This window comes from Pipistrellus hanaki (genome assembly GCF_964339955.1).
Source record: "Pipistrellus hanaki genome assembly, chromosome: 6".
NCBI classification, from domain to species: domain Eukaryota; kingdom Metazoa; phylum Chordata; class Mammalia; order Chiroptera; family Vespertilionidae; genus Pipistrellus; species Pipistrellus hanaki.
Window position 1 is genome coordinate 86,920,291 of NC_140508.1, and position 16,256 is coordinate 86,936,546.

Genomic DNA, 16,256 nt, shown 5'->3' on the forward strand with positions numbered 1-16,256 from the left:
GACAGGTTTCGGGGAGCTCTGCACCCCCTGATCTACCTGCTGGCCTCTGAGAAAAGCGGGGGCTGTTCTGTTTGTCGCTGGCCCGGCTGTGGGCGGGTGGACACCCTCGGCTGCCCCCTAATCTCCAGCAGCAGCCTTGTCGCCTGACCGGGGAGCTGTTCAGTGAGTTCGGAAATAAATGACTGAAAAGCATTAATCTGATGACGGTTACAGGGGATACAGTCCACTTCAGCTGAACATAAATCTTTAGCAAACGGGGGAGTCGGACCACTTTGCATTTTTGCTGTTGTTGTCTTCACTGGTCAGCACAGTGGTTTGGAGTCTACAGTCCACCCTCCGTGGCTCCCCGGTCCCGGGACAAAGCGGGCATGTGCTCGGTGCAGCCGGAATGTCAGCCTCCTGCCCCTCCTTTGGTACCGCCCCCCGTGGGGCCCGCCTGGTACCCACATCCCAAGATGGGTTCCCATGTCCTCCTTTCCTGCTCCCGGGCAGGGAGTTCGAGATGTATACCTGCCACACACACACACACACACACACACACACACCACACACACATATCACACACACACATCATACACACACACACACACACACATCACACACACACACACACACACACACACACACACACACAGGGAGCTGGTGGGAGCATCAGATGCGGGCGGGGAAATGCACTTAGCGTGGACAGCCTGCTGAGGGGTCGCCGATGGGCCGGTCACAGCACCCCCAGCACCAGTTACCCTCTTCCGAGTTGAGTTGTCCTCCACTGGTAATTTTTTTTTTTAATTTCCTTATTGATTAAGGTATCACACATTTGTCCTCATCCCCCCATTCCCATCCCAAACCCCTCCCCACGCATGCCCCCGCCCCCTGTGTCCGTGACCACTGGTCAGGCCCGTGCGGATGCACAGCCAGGGGTGATGCTGGACTTGGGTTCCAGTGGCACAGACTGCTTGCTTGTGTTTGGACGCTTCATGAGGTCCTGCACTGCACGCCACTGCCTTTCGCGTCTTCCGCATCCTCCACGTGACTCGTAGCACTGCCCATGCCCATCTGCCATCTGCTTTGTTGGTCACTAAGTTAGGGAAGAGTCAGTGACACTGTGGGGACACCTGGGAAGGTAAGGAACCTGAAAAAAAATTAAAAAGCACATAAAGGGAATGGCTGGACTGTTTCGTTTTGGCTCAAGGTCACTTGCAGGTCAATGGTGTTCAGCCACGAAATGCCTCTGGTGGTTTTTCCACCTCGGGGGTGTGTTTCTGTAATTCTGGTCATTTGGCAACGTGGCTCCGGTCCAAAGCCAAACACGTGGAATTCAGGAAGTCAGGCTGGCAGCCTCTGTCTAGGAGGAGGATGGAGGCAAAGACCTCAGTGTCTTTCTGACCTGAAGTCTTCACGCAGAAGGTTTGAGTGTGAACAGGTTCTAATCTTAGCTGGTGCTTCTTTGTTTAAAATATATATATATATATTTTACTGATTTTTTACAGAGAGGAATATATAAAGAGAAACCAGATGAGAGAGAAACATCGATCAGCTGCCTCCTGCACACCCCCTCCTGGGGATGTGCCTGCAACCAAGGTACATGCCCTAAACCGGAATCGAACCTGGGACCCTTCCGTCTGCAGGCCGACACTCTATCCACTGAGCCAGATCAGTTAGGGCTTCAGTGGTGAATCTTAATAACTCCTCTGGACTTAATAGTGACCTGCTTCTTCACGAGGCCTGGCACAGCTCTATGTTTAATTAAAAAAGGCTGCACTGAGGGCTGTGCTTCCACAAACTGCCCGTTTCCCCGCCGTTCAGTGCAGCTCTGGGTACAGTTGACCTTCTTTGGTGTTTGTGTAGATTTTTAGTTTTTTAAAACGAATCTTTTTCAATGTTAATTTTTAGAAAGAGAGGGAGAGAGAAAGAAGCTACAATGGAAGCATCAGGGAGAGAGCAGAGCATCCATTGGCTGCCTCCTGCCCTCAGCCTGGGCATGCTCCCTGACCGGGAATTGAACCAACAACCTTTCGGTGCAAGGAACGATGCCCAGCCACCTGTAATGCACCTGCCAGACCATGTAGGTTTTTTTTAAAAAAATAGATGACAGGGTGCCATGAGCAGTGGTCGGCACACTGCGGCTCTCGAGCCACGATTTGCCGCTCCATTGACTAATGAGTGTGCCAACCACTGACCTAGACCCTCGGTTCCAGTAATTACTGGCTGCTGTTGTTCCTTGTGACCAAGCCCCTATCCCACTGGTCGGCAAACTCATTAGTCCACAGAGCCGCAGTTTGCCGACCCCTGGCCGTGAGGAATGCTGCGTGCATGCTTGTCCCACGGTCTCTCTGCCAGCGGCCCTTTCCCTCCGTTGGCAGTGCTCGCTGAGCGGATCTAGACTCTAGGCGGAGCATGTATGCATCATGGTGAGGTCGGAGGGATTAAATTCCAGAAGGATGGCCCACCGAGGATGTGGCGCTTGCTCCGGTTTATTTATGTTCTCACACACGGGGACTTCCTTTCGCAGGACGTAAGCAGGCCGGACGCGCGGTGTGGCCTTCGCTCACTGATAGATAATTTGCATTGACTTGTGTTGTGTCCCTGCACACAGCGTTTCTGCCGGACACGTGGTCGTTCACACGCAGTGTTTGTGTTCTCAGCGTTACGGTGTATTTACAGTTCTGTCTTTTCTGTGTGACAGATAAACTCGGAAGATTTAGGGCAGGGATGTCATAGCCATCGATTTAACTTATGAGCTGGTCTATAATTAAGGACCTCGTAAAGAAAACGGGATTTTTCCATGATTTGGGTGATGGTCTTACCTTTCTTTGAGGCGGTCTCAGTGCAGATACGCTTAACAGGGGGATGGATCGTGGTATACTTACAAGTAAATAACAATGGGTTTTCTGCAAATCACTTATAACAGGGTATGGCCTAAAGTAATTAGCATTTTTAAAAACGGTGGGGCTATCTTTTCAGTGATTTGCCTAAGGAATGGATATTGTCGGGATTCTGAATCCTTATTTTCCCCGAGCCTTGGTTCTTCATAATTAAGATGCACACATGTTTATACATATATGTATACACACACATATATATGTACACACACATTTATGTATCGTTTCTGGAAGACTGTTCTGTGGTAGGTGAGCCAAGTTGTAAATATCACATTGTATTGATCTGTTCATGTTTTCACATTGAGTGGTGTCCCTTGTGTGGAATTGACGTGTGTTTGTGCTATGAAGTAGTGGGTCTTGCTTTATTTACACCCCTTCCTAATTTTATTATTATTTTTAAAAAATATATATTTTATTGATTTTTTTTTTTTTATAGAGAGGAAGGGAGAGGGATAGAGAGCTAGAAACATCTACGAGAGAGAAACATCCATCAGCTGCCCCCTGCACACCCCCCACAAAGGATGTGCCTGCAACCAAGGCACATGCCCCTGACCGGAATCGAACCTGGGACCTTTCAGTCCGCAGGCCAGCACTCTATCCAATGGGCCAAACCGGTTAGGGCCCTCCCGGATTAATGTATTCATAAGAACACGTGGGCTGCTATCACTTATCAATATAAGTGATTAACCTCTATTTTTCTGAACTTAAACGGTTCCTTTGTCCAGTCTGATAACTCTGTGGGTTTCTAGGGTTCATCCTTGTCCGTTTCCCTGGGGGAGCGGCGGAGAGGCAGGGGGCGCAGGGTCAGGCGCGGAGGTGCTGACACTGGTGGTGTGGCATTCGGGTGGCACCTTTGACCTTGCCAGCCCTCAGGGCCCCGGGGTCGGATCGTCCTGAGATGGAACGGGCTGCCCTGGCGGCTGGCTCCTTGGAGAATCAGCCTGGACCCCGAAAGGCTGCCCGTCAGACTCCTCCCGGGGGCAGGTGTGACCCCCTCCCTCTGTGCGGGAGGCAGCCGCTCAGGGTCACTGTCACACCAGCTTCTGTCTCTCCCCTCCCCTCCCCTCCTGCGGTCTTTGCTGTGTTCAGTGCTTCACATGCATGAACTCACTCACCCCCCAGAGAAAAGCCCTCCGCACCGCACACACAGGCACACACAGGCACAGAGGGGCTGGGCTCGGAGCGGAGGAGCTCAGCGGCAGAGCTCGGCCCGGAGCGGGCTCGGGGTGACGCTCACGGAACCGCAGGCAGGCAGCGTGCAGGCGGGATTCTGTCTTGTGTGTGCATGAAGCTCAACCTCAAACACACGCTCTCCATCGCAAAGCACTGTGCCTGCCGAGGGGCGTATAAAGGATGCGTGTTCACAGCTTGGGCAGGAAGTGTATAAAACATGTCAGCGGAACCGCCAGCCTCCTGAAGACACAGGGTGGTGCCAGGCGGGGAGGTCTCCAGAGCAGGTGCCCACCCCGCCCTCCAGCCCGTGGCTCCCCCGGGGGCAGTTTGACTTGGAGAAGGAGTTACTAACTGAATTTTTTTTTTTGTGCTTCTTATGGGTCCAGGGGCCTCATATACAGCACATACATCTTTGCTCTCTCCCTCCGGTCCCCCCACCCCCACGTGGAGGTGTGTGCTGGCCTGGCCGCCTCCTGAGAGAGCGGAGCCCGCCTGGGGGGTGGCCTCTGGCACTTCCCTGAGGCCCGGCTGGCTGGCTGGCTGGCTGTTCCCATGCCCTTTGGGTAAAGAGGACAGTCCCGATGTTTTAACAATCTGTCCCGTGCCCTGCGGTGTTTTCGGGACTTTTTTAAATACACCACGGGATGCGGGACAAATTGTTAAAAAGTGGGACGTCTGGTCACCTTACCTTTGGGGACATTTCCCCCCGGGCTTGTGGGGGGTGTTTCCGGGGAGGGATGGGGAGCCTGGGGGGGCTGCTGTGAGGGATGCTCATGTTTGCCCGGGGCTCAGTGTGGGGACCAGCCCTTCACAGGCATTGTCCCGGCTAATCCTCACCCAGCCCCCTTCCCTCCGCCCCGCCCCCCCCATTGTACAGAGGGCTGGACAGAGCCAGGCACAAGCCCTCCCCACTGCTCCCCAGGAGGTGGGGCGGGGCGGGACACTGGGCCAGATCAGCCTGCCTCCGGGAGATGCGAGGACTGGACTTTGGAGTGAGGACCGAGGGATCCCGCTGCCAAGGAGCAAACCTGGGCCTTCGGAGGGACATCTCCAAGGTGGGGCCCACACAGGCTAGGCCCGTGGTCGGCACACCGCGGCTCTCGAGCCGCATGCGGCTCTCTGGCCTCTTGAGTGTTTAGCAAAGGCCAGCTGAGGAGTCCCCTAACTAAGTTAATAGCAATGGACCTGCCTATATAGTTTAAGTTTAAAACATGTGGCTCTCCAAAGAAATGTCAGTCGTCGCCCGGTTGACAGTTGGCTGTGCTGACGAAGGAGTTTGCCGACCACAGGCGGGGCCACCAGGGAGGCAGGGGCCCTGTGCCTGCCCCGCGCCGGCTGGGGCGTGAACAGAGGAGGGACACTGAGTCCCTGCTGGTCTGAGTCGCCCTGTCTTGCTGCTCTCACCGGGGCCCGGGTGTGGCCAGCCGGTGCCCAGAGGCCCTGGCCTGTGCCAGCCACGGCTCCCCAGGGCCCGAGACGCCGGCTGTGGCCTCAGACCGGCGAGTCCATCCCGGTGGCCCTGGTGCCGCTGGCAGCACCGGGGTTCGTGTGGCTTCTTGTTTGATCGCCCGGCCTTGGCCTTTCCGTGTTCGGAATGCGGAGTCCTGGCGTCTTTGAAGGGACCTGATAAACAGTGCTTCTCCGTCTCCGCTGTGAACAAATAAGACAGAGGGCGAGCAGATAGGGGTCTCCAATGCAATCTTTGTCGCTGATAAAGGCTCTCGGAGAACGCGCTGACGTGTGTTCGGTCCCAGAACCCGTCCCCGCCGCCCCGCACCGCCCATGGGGCTGCCTCCCGCCCCAGGCCCTGCCTCTGCCCCTCCCCCGGAGTTAACGGTGTTCACACCCCGTGGCAGGCTGGCCCCCCAGCAAAGAGGTGAGGGCTGGGGTAGGGGCTGGACTCTGTGGGCTAGGGGTTCCATCCCAGGGGCTGGGGGGGCTCCGCCGAGGTCAGGAGTGGCACGGACGGTGTAGCGCCCCCTGCCTGCAGGTAGAGGGACAAAGGCGCCCACTCATTCCCCCAGGTGCTGGGTACATGTGGGGGGTCTGTTCTTAGCCATTGGGGGGCTCCTCTGCCAGCACAGGGTGGCCCTGAGGGGCGGGGCGGCTGGCAGGACGGTATTGCTCCCAAGCTCCTGAGCGCCTAGGAGATGGGGAGCCCTGCTGTCCACAGGGCCTGCAGCCTCAGGGCCTGCAGGAGAGGGCGGCGGGGGAGGGGGAGGGCAGAGGAGCGGTGAGGAGAGGGCACAGTCCTCACGGCCGCGGGCAGGTCCCAGCCCGGAGGCAGAGCCCCCAGCACCGGGAGAGCCAACAGCTGTGGCTGTGAGCGTGGCCCTGTGGTCCGAACACGGCCCCCGGGCCTGAGTGATAGAGGCCGCGGGAAACAAAGCCGGACCAGGGGCATGTGGAGGATGGAAACCCACAGAGTGCTGGAACCATCCCGACCACGCCCTTCCTGTGCCTCTTCGCATGGGCTACAAAATAAAGACACGGCTTGTGGGCTGTGGTGCTGTCTCCGTCTCACCGAGACCCAGCTTGTCGGGGTGGGGCCCAGTGTAGGTGACCGGGAGCTGGCCAGAGCTCACTCTCCAGATGGAAGTCTAAGAAAGAAACACAGCTGTGTTTGTTTATTTATATATGTGTATGTGTGTGTATATGTGTGTATATGTATATACACACACTCATACATGTATGTATATGTGTATATGTGTGTGTGAGTATATATATATATATATATATATATATATATATATATTTATTTAAATTATTTTTACTTCAGAGAGGAGGGGAGATTGAGAGAGAAGCATCAGTGATGAGAATCATTGATCGGCTGCCTCCTGCATGCAATCAGTGTTCAGCCCACAACCCGGGCCTGTGCCCTGACCTGGAATTGAACCATGACCTTGTGGTTCATCCGTCAACACTCAACGCTGACTGTATCCCTCCCCTTGGAGCGCACACACACACACACACACACACACACACACACTTTGGGCAGGTTGCTTTTCCTCGGTATAACACACACTGTATCCCGCCGTGAATGTACCTATCGCCGCTTCGTTCTTTATCGGAGTAAATAGTGACACACACGTACCTGTTCAGAGTGTGAGGGTGAGAAGCCGTGTGCTTGCGTGTGTACACTTCTCCTGAAAAGTGAGGTTCGCCGTGCTGGTGAGGGGGATGGTGGAGTGGGGGGTGCGGGAGTGGGGGGTGCTGGAGTGGGGGGTGCAGGAGTGGGGGGTGCTGGAGTGGGGGGTGCGGGAGTGGGGGGTGGCGGAGTGGGGGATGTGGGAGTGGGGGGTGGCGGGGTGGGGGGGAGGGCGGAGTGGGGGAGGGCGGAGTGGGGGATGTGGGAGTGGGGGGTGCGGGAGTGGGGGGTGGCGGGGTGGGGGGGAGGGCGGAGTGGGGGAGGGCGGAGTGGGGGAGGGCGGAGTGGGGGGTGTGGGAGTGGGGGGTGGCGGGGTGGGGGGTGGCGGAGTGGGGGATGTGGGAGTGGGGGGCGGCGGGGTGGGGGCTGGCGGGGGGGGGGGGCTGGCGGAGTGGGGGATGTGGGAGTGGGGGGCGGCGGGGTGGGGGCTGGCGGGGGGGGGGCTGGCGGAGTGGGGGATGTGGGAGTGGGGGGCGGCGGGGTGGGGGCTGGCGGGGGGGGGGGCTGGCGGAGTGGGGGATGGTGGAGTGGGGGGTGCTGGAGTGGGGCCGCAAGCTGCTGGCCGTCCTCCGCTCAGTCCCTGCTGGTCCCGCAGCCCCAGGAGCAGGTCCTGGGAGGAGAGGCGGAATGTGTGTGTTTCCATGTTACTGGGAAGGGGAGTGGGGCTGGTTTCGTCCACACCGGTTATCGAGAAGCCTGCACACCCTGGGGTGACCGTCGGGGGTGTGGGGTGCAGCGCGGACACTGACACGCGCTCTGTGTTGGGGGACGAGGGGACGGGGTTTGGGGTGCAGCGCGGACACTGACACGCTCTCTGTGTGTTGGGGGACCAGGGGACGGGGTTTGGGGTGCGGCACTGATACACTGACACACTCTCTGTGTTGCAGGCCGCCACAGGAGCCGCTGGGGAGGCCGCCACCTGCAAGACGGGCTTCCCCGAGGCCGCGTACAGCGCCGTGCTGGCCCCGGACCTGCATGAAGGACAGCCTCTGCTCAACGGTAACCCCCTCCCCGTCCACAGGGTCCCCCCGTCCACAGGGTCCCCTCGAGACCCACAGCCGCCTTCAGCCTGCTAGCGGGCGGGCACTTCCCCGTCACCCAGGACAGTGGTCGGCAAACCGCGGCCCGCGAGCCACATGCGGCTCTTTGGCCCCTTGAGTGTGGCTCTTCCACAGAATACCACGGCCTGGGCGGGTCTGTGTTGAAGAAGTGGTGTTAGAAGAAGTTTAAGTTAAAAAAATGTGGCTCTCCAAAGAGATTTCAATCATTGTACTGTGGGTGTTGGGCTCTGTGGATATGAGTTTGCCGACCACTGGCCCAGACGGGGTGGGGACCTCGTGTGCAGTCAGAGGAGCGCTCCCGGGCCCCTCATGGGGTGCTGGAAGGCTCTCGGTCTTTTCCGTGTCATTTTTACGTTTTCTGCACGTATTTTACTTACTTTGAAGAAGAATGCTTAGCCATCTGATTCTAAATGGTTTTAAGTGTTATTTACAGCTACAATCCACTTACCAGTTTGAATTAAAGAAATTGCTGAGATACTCTCTCTGCTAAAAGATGCGGAACTTGACTGTTTAGCTCGGTTATGAGGACCGGCGTCAGCAGGTCATGTCCGAGGCGGAGGTTGGAAGGCGTCCTTTGGCCATGACGCTGTTTGTAGACGCCACTCGGTAGCTCATTTGGTGGTTGCAGGTGTGAGCGTCAAATACAGACTCCTGCTTACACATGGGTCAAGTTCATGTACAGTCATCGCAGGAAAATGCGTGCCATGTGGATAAAACCTGAAAGAAAACGTGAGCGTCCAAAGCAAAACTGACCCCCCCCCCCCCCCCTTACCTCTAATTGGAATCAGATAAAAGATTGGTTGGTTGAATTTCCATGGGCTTACTTATCCCTGCACAAAACATCGCTGAAATGGGAAGGCCAGAAGAACTGATTAGTCAGTTGTGTTTAACTTCTAATTCCCCACACAATGGTGGGGGAATTTGCCTCTCTCTAAAGCTGTTTTGGAGAGCTGGTTTCAGAGAAATCTCTGCAGCCTCAGCTAATGAATCTGCACAGGACTCACTCTGCCACAGCCCCAGTGAAGTGTCTCAGCCTGAGGAACGTGAGTGGGGCAGGACTTAAGAATGCCAGGACAGGGAACTAGGAAATGTTAAGGGCCTCTTAGCTGCTCACACTCCAATTGTGATTTGCTCACACCTGTGTGATCTTTCTGAAGCTGATTTTTTTTTAAAGACATCTTCTCATCCCTGCCTCATTACATGGCATTTTAATGAGTAAATATTAGGTCAGCCTGTTTCAATATTGAATCGCGATCTCCTCTGATGGGTAATGGTTAACAAGACAGAGGCTTCATTCCCGTCAAATCGAGTAGACTTGGCCGAGCTGAATGCGAGCGCTGGAGCTTTTCTGCACATGCGCCATTTCCTTTAAATCCCTGAAACGATTGGGAGGCATCCGAGGACGCATGGGGCCTGCAAATATTACTTGAATACTGAAAAAATACAATTTATTCGGTTTTATAGAATCAGTCCGGTGGATAAAAAAATGTCAGTGGAAGGGGTTGCCTTTTGGTGATTTATTTTTTTGGATTCATTTTTAAATGAGTAATCCCTCCTCCTCTCTTTCCTAAGAGCTTGAATTTCTGGGTTGCAGATATACACAGGGTCTGTGGGTGGAAACCGTTGATTTAAGATGAAAGGCCCTGGCCTGTTACACAGGTTCGGAAGCGAAGGCCTGTTTTCTAATTGTCTGATGATGCTGGTGACGGCAGAGCCCGGGGTAGCTGCCTGCCAGTGACTTTTCTGTGTAATCTGCGCCCTGGGAATTTTCCCTGAGTTCCAGATGTGGAAGATTGGGAATGCTTTGGACTCTGTGCAGTGGCTGTCACCAAGAGAAGGGGGTGTGGTCGTCTCTGGTAGAATTTTTTAAAATCCCGGGGTCCTGTTCTTACCATTTTTATTTATTTTATTTTATTTTAGCTTTAAAAAAAAAAAAAACTTTCATGACATATTATTAATTTTCTTTCTGTTTCATTCATGGAATATGTTAAAGGGTACCAGTGGGAAAATTCCTTTCAGGAGGAAGACAGACAGGCTTCTGTGATACGTCAACGCTCCTTTTTACCAGAGGGTTGTCACGGCTGAGTTTCTTCCGGAGAATCGTTTCTTAGAGGAATCCTAGGTTTTTGCCCTTTGTGTCTCAGGGTTGATTTTCAGTGGGATGGTCACCCAGAGGTGCCTCTTACCCTGGACCCAAGTTCCAGGCCCTGATTCTGTGCGTGAATTCGTGGCCTCAGAAGTCCACTTACCTTACACCCTGAGGCTGCAAGGGGTCTCTGCTCAGCCAGCCAGAGGGAGCATTCGCCATGGTGTGGGGACCCACAGTGTCTGAGGGGAGAGGTCATTGTACCTCAGGCACAGGCCGCAGTCCCCCGGGCATCTGCCTCCTGGCAAGCCCTACCCTATGAAGGTCAACTTGAGAGTCAAGAGTTACATTGCGTTATAACCTATAGCTGTTTTTGAAGTTGTAACCTATAGCTATTGTTGAAGTTATAACCTATAGCTGTTGTTAAGTTATAACCTATAGCTATGGTTGAGTTATAACCTATAGCTGTTGTGGAAGCTATAACCTATAACTATTGTTGAAGTTATAACCTATAACTATTGTTGAAGTTATAACCTATAGTTGTTGTTAAGTTATAATCTATAGCTGTGGACTTTCCCTTTAATTCCCCATTGGTGACGGTGGGGGGAGGAGGGTGGTCCAGCTTTACGTATGGTGTGCTTTCATAGGGCCTTTCCCCGGCGCACTGGACCTTGTAGGGCAGTGTGACATTTCGGTCCCTAGATGCCAGAGATGCGGGCTGTTCTTCAGGCAGTTCAGTAACAACCTTGGAGAAGGTGCCTGAACACCGCTCAGCTTTAGATGGAGACATAGGGGTGTCTGTTGTGTTAGAAAAGCCGAAGAGAAGAGATGTCAAAGCCCGGCTCCAGCCTCCCAAGGCCTCCGGCCCGCGGTCGCCAGCCTTTCAGACCTCATGGGCCACCGGCGGTCTGGGACCTCTGGCTGGCCACCGCCAGCTTAGGAGCACCCCTTTTTCCTGCCCGCCCCGGGTCATGTTTTGCGGTTGGAATGACCTTGAGGACAGGCTGGACCCAGTGACCAGCTCTGACCCTCCATGTGCCCTGCCGGCTGCCTCAGCATCTTCTCTGTAAAAGCCCAAGGAGGGCGAGGGCACCTGGCCAGGAACCTTTCCGCCTCCTGCTCTGTCCTGTCGGCTGTGCCCACCCTCTGGAACCTGCTCAGCATGTAGACCTGGGCCGTGGTGTCCTGTGTTCCGTGTGGTCAGCACCCCCAGGCCCCGCGTCACTGCAGCGCCCTCTCTTGCTACCATGCTGCTGTGCAGCCTTCTTGGTGTAGGGGGCTTTGCTTTTTCTGGAGGGGTGTTTTCCTGGGGGGGTTTGAGTTCCAGAGCAGAATTCCTGGGCCAACAGGCACGCAGTCTGGTGGTGTTTTCCTTGGCGTTTTTTGTCAGCCTCCTCTTACTAGGGCTGAAGCATGTTCGTTCTTCTCTAATCCTCGTCTCCATTTCACTTTATAGCCCTTTTCATTTTCCCGGTTCCCCTCAGGTGGAAAGCATTCCCTTTTCATCCCGTGGTATTTTCCTGTGTTTACCTGTGTAAGTGAGGCTCATTTGTAAGCACTTACCGCCAAGCCCGCGTTTTCCCATAAACCCATTGTAGCTCAGAGAGAGGGTAGGCTTTTCAGCTCTTTAGATCGTCAGCTGCAGAGCTGGACTTAGGACCCAGGTGTCCTGCTTTCTGATTATTTCTGGCGAGAGGCCCGATGCACTAAGATTCGTGCAAGAATGGGCCTGCCTTCCCCTGGCTGCCAGCACCGCCTTCACTCTGGCCGGAGCCCCCTTTCTGCTCTGCCTGGAGCTGCCTTTCTGCCTTCCCATGCTGCCCAGAGGCCCTGAGTGGCTAGGGTGGTGCCCCTGGGTGCTTGCACCTGTGTATGCAAATTAACCTGCCATCTTTGTTGGGTTAATTTGCATACACACTCCTGTTTGGCTGATGGGCGTCACAAAGGTACAGCCAATTAGCATGTTACTCTTTCATTAGTGTAGATCAGTGGTCAGCCAACTGCAGCTCACAAGCCACATGCGGCTCTTTGGCCCCTTGAGTGTGGCTCTTCCACAAAATACCCCGGCCTGGGCGAGTCTATGTTGAAGTGGCGTTAGAAGAAGTTAAAAAAATGTAGCTCTCCAAAGAAATTTCATTCGTTGTCCTGCTGATATTTGGCTCTGTGGACTACTGAGTTTGCCCACCACGGGTGCAGATGATGGTGATGATGAAAACCCACTGTGGTGGAAGGCAGGGACGAGGGGGCCCATGGATGCTAGCTTAGCGGGTGTCTTGGGACAAGTTCATCTCAGAGCGGATCCTCCTTCCCCACTCACACCCAGCCCGTGTCTTACTGGACACGTTGGAGAATCGGTGGCTGCCAGGTGCACCCCCATCGTGAAAACGCCTCTCCCGTACGGTCGCCATTAGTACTTTGTGCCTTCCTGTTTACAAGCAGAACGCGGAGGGCTGTGCAGAAGCACATTTAGCCCTCGATGGCTTAACTTCCAGCCCATCGAGCTGGAAAAATCTCTAAAACACCTGCAATCATACGTTTCCCTCCTGTGGTCGGCGGGGCACCTGGCACTGGAGGGACTGCACCCCGGGAGGCGGGGGGGGGGGGGGGGAGGACAGCGGGGACCCCCGGCACCTGCAGCGTGTTGTTCCCGGCTCTGCCTGGGTCCTGCGCTCAGACGGCTCCTGGCACAGGCGCCAACGCGGGTGCACGCAAATAGCAACGTGCAATTACCACGAGTTTCTCAGTAACCACACGCTCCAGCGCTGGGCAGCGCTTGGTGATTATTTTCAATCAGATGGAATTTGATTTAGATTCGTTTACCGACTGATGGAGTGTCCCGGGAGTTTACACGCTCGGAGGGAGCCGTCGTGTGGTATCTTCAGGTGACAGTCCTGAAATATTTTGTTAAATGTATTTTCGTTGATTTTGGAGAGGAAGGGGGAGGGAGGGAAGGAGGGAGGGGGAGAGAGAGAGAGAGAGAGAGAGGAGAGAGAGAGAGAGGAATGTTGGAGATGACAGAGAATCATGGGTCAGCTGCCTCCTGCACGCTCCACATGGGGGATCAAGCCCTCAGCCTGGGCCTGTGCCCTGACCAGGAATCGAACCGTGACCTCCTGGCTGTAGGTCTATAGTTTGCGGTTTGTAATCTATGTGTTTACCCATTCATTAGTTGATGGACGTTTGGGATGTTTTCACCGTTTGGCTGCTGTGAATAGTGCTGGTATGAATGTGTTTACATGTGCTTCTTTGAGTACCTGCTCAGCTCCTTTGGGTATACGCCTGGGAGCAGAGCTGACCGGTCCTAGAGGAATTCTATGTCTAACTTTCTGAAGATCTGTCAAACTGTTTTCCAGAGCATTTGAGCCATTTTATATTCCAGTTAGCAATATACAGGGTTCCGGTTTCTCCACATCCTCACTGAAACTTATCTTTCATTTATTTTTATTTTTATTAAAAAATTTTTTTAATTGATTTTTTACAGAGAGGAAGGGAGAGGGCTAGAGTTAGAAACATCGATGAGAGAGAAACATCCATCAGCTGCCTCCTGCACACCCCCCACTGGGGATGTGCCCGCAACCAAGGTACATGCCCTTGATCGGAATTGAACCCGGGACCCTTCAGTCCTCAGGACGACTCTCTACTCACTGAGCCAAACCTGTTTCGGCATTTTTTATTGCAGACATCCTAGCGGGTGTGAAGCGATTTTGATTTGCATTTTCCTAATGACTGATGACTAAGGAGTCTTCCATCACGGGTCTCATTTGTACATCTTCTTTGAGAAAGTGTCTGTTAAGCCTGTTGCCCATTTTTTAAATTGGATTGTTTTTTTGTTTGTTTTTGAGTTGTAAGAGTTCTTCACGTATTGATACTAGATACTAGATGTTTGTCAGATATGTTTTCCATTCTCTAAGTTGTCTTTTCACTTCGTGTGCACAGAAGTTGATGCAGTCCAGTTTATGTTTTCTCTGACTGCTTTGTCTTTTGGTGGCTTATCTAAGAGTCCATGTGGTACGAGGCAGAAGCCCAACTTGTTTCTTGATGTTTTGAAAACTGAGCGAGGGGTTTGATGGGTCGATGGGCGGTGTGGAAAGGGGAGTCAAGGATGACTCGGTGGCACTCGGTCTGGACATCAGGAAGGGGACGTGGCTGTGATGGGGAATATCGGGCACCGGGCTTGGCTCTGCAGAGATGAATGTCAGAGATGCCAAGGAGACCCTGAAGCGTGGGCTTGGGGTCCAGTGGGATTTTCTGGCTGCAGAGCGGGCAGTCCTGGGTGTACAAACAGGAACGCCGTGGCCCAGGGACAGCCACTGCATGGCCGGGTTTGAGGAGGAGGAAGCTGGAGGAGGAGAAATGGTTTCCTCTGGGGACTCTGAGCGCTCCACTGCTGGGCAGTCCGGGTGGAGGGGCGGATGGGAGAAGGAGAAAGAGCTACGAGGGAAGGGGAGACACCTCAGAGGGCCTGGGGCCTTCGAAGGCAGGGGAGGGCCTCTTTCAGAGGGGAGGGACCGCCTGGACCAGATGCTGCTGAGGAGTCGCCATGACTGTGAAGCTGCACGTGGAGGTGACCGGGTCTGTGATCGGGTTACTCACCGGTCAGGGCGGAGGGCCGCTGGATAGCACGGAACTTCTCTGTAGAAGAAGAGAGATTGGGTGGTCATCGGCAAGGGCAGTGGGGTCAGCCGCGGGTGTTTGTTAAAGATGGCAGTGACGTGTTTGCATGATGATGGCAGAGCCCCGGGGCCGGGGGAGGGGAAGCGGTGGCGGGAGAGAAGCTGTGGTGGGAGATGAGCTGGACAGTGTGTGGAGTCGCCCTGAGAAGTGAGCTAACGTGGGTCTCCTGGGCCTGCCTGTCTGACAAGCTGCTCAGCCGCCCGATGGCCCTGCCTTTGGGAACCACGCGGACACGTGTGGTGAGTCAGCCTCCGAGGGTTAGCACGCTCCATCTCTGCTGGGTGACTGTATGTCAGCAGACGGTCGGTTTGGCACCATGGCGGCCAGGACAGAAATGAACCTGGGGGTGGGGGCGTGATGTAAACGGTGTCTTCCCTGCTGGAGCCGCCCTGACAGATGGCTCTCCAGCCGGCCAGCCCCGTGGGAGGAGGGTGCTCCTCAGAGCCCGCCCCTGGGAGAGCTGGAGGCCTCCATCCCGGCCGCCTGTGGGAGGAGGGTGCTCCTCAGAGCCCGCCCCTGGGAGAATTGGCGGTGGAGGTGTTGCTTCTGAGCTTCATGGTAGCGTCTGCTCCTGGATCCTCACCCAGGGCCCAGCCTGTCGTCTGGCACCGCACAGAGCAAGTCTTATTTTATATTCTGGGTCACTTACTGCATCATTTCTCATTCCACTAGTGCTTTTTAAAAAATTATTATTATTTTTTTTTTACTGATTTCAGAGGGAAAGGGAGAGCAAGAGAGAAACATCATTGATGAGAGAGAACCATGGCTGCCTCCTGCACGCCCCCCACTGGGGATGTGCCTGCAACCAAGGTGCATGCCCCTGACCAGAATCAAACCTGGGACCCTTCAGTCCGCAGGCTGACTTTCTACCCACTGAGCCACATCATTTAGGGCTGTGATAGGCAAACCGCGGCTCTTGAGCCACATGCGGCTCTTTGGCCCCTTGAGTGTGGCTCTTCCACAAAATTCCACGGCCTGGGCGAGTCTGTGTTGAAGAAGTGGCATTAGAAGTAGTTTAAGTTTAAAAACTTTGACTCTCAAAAGAAATTTCAATCTTTGTCCTGTGGATATTTGGCTCTGTTGACTGAATAAGGAGTTTGCCGACCGCTGGGTTAGGGCAAGGCCAGCCAGTTTTGAGAGGAGCTGTGATGGCGGAGAGAGGGGTCCCTGCTAGTGGTCAGCATTTGAATTACGACTGTCTCTGTAGAGTGTCTGTGTGTGTTTGAAGGCCACGG

The 16,256-nt window shown here is 54.6% G+C and overlaps 1 protein-coding gene across 2 annotated transcripts in view; it reads left to right on the forward strand.

The window, feature by feature from the left end:
- The window catches only part of CDH2 (cadherin 2), a 136,232-nt gene that overhangs the window by 8,154 nt on the left and 111,822 nt on the right, over positions 1–16,256 (forward strand). For both annotated transcript variants that reach the window (XM_084887055.1, XM_084887056.1), the window contains exon 2: positions 8,088–8,199. In XM_084887055.1, the coding sequence (XP_084743181.1) occupies positions 8,088–8,199 (112 nt within the window). The remainder of the gene's footprint in view (positions 1–8,087; positions 8,200–16,256) is intronic.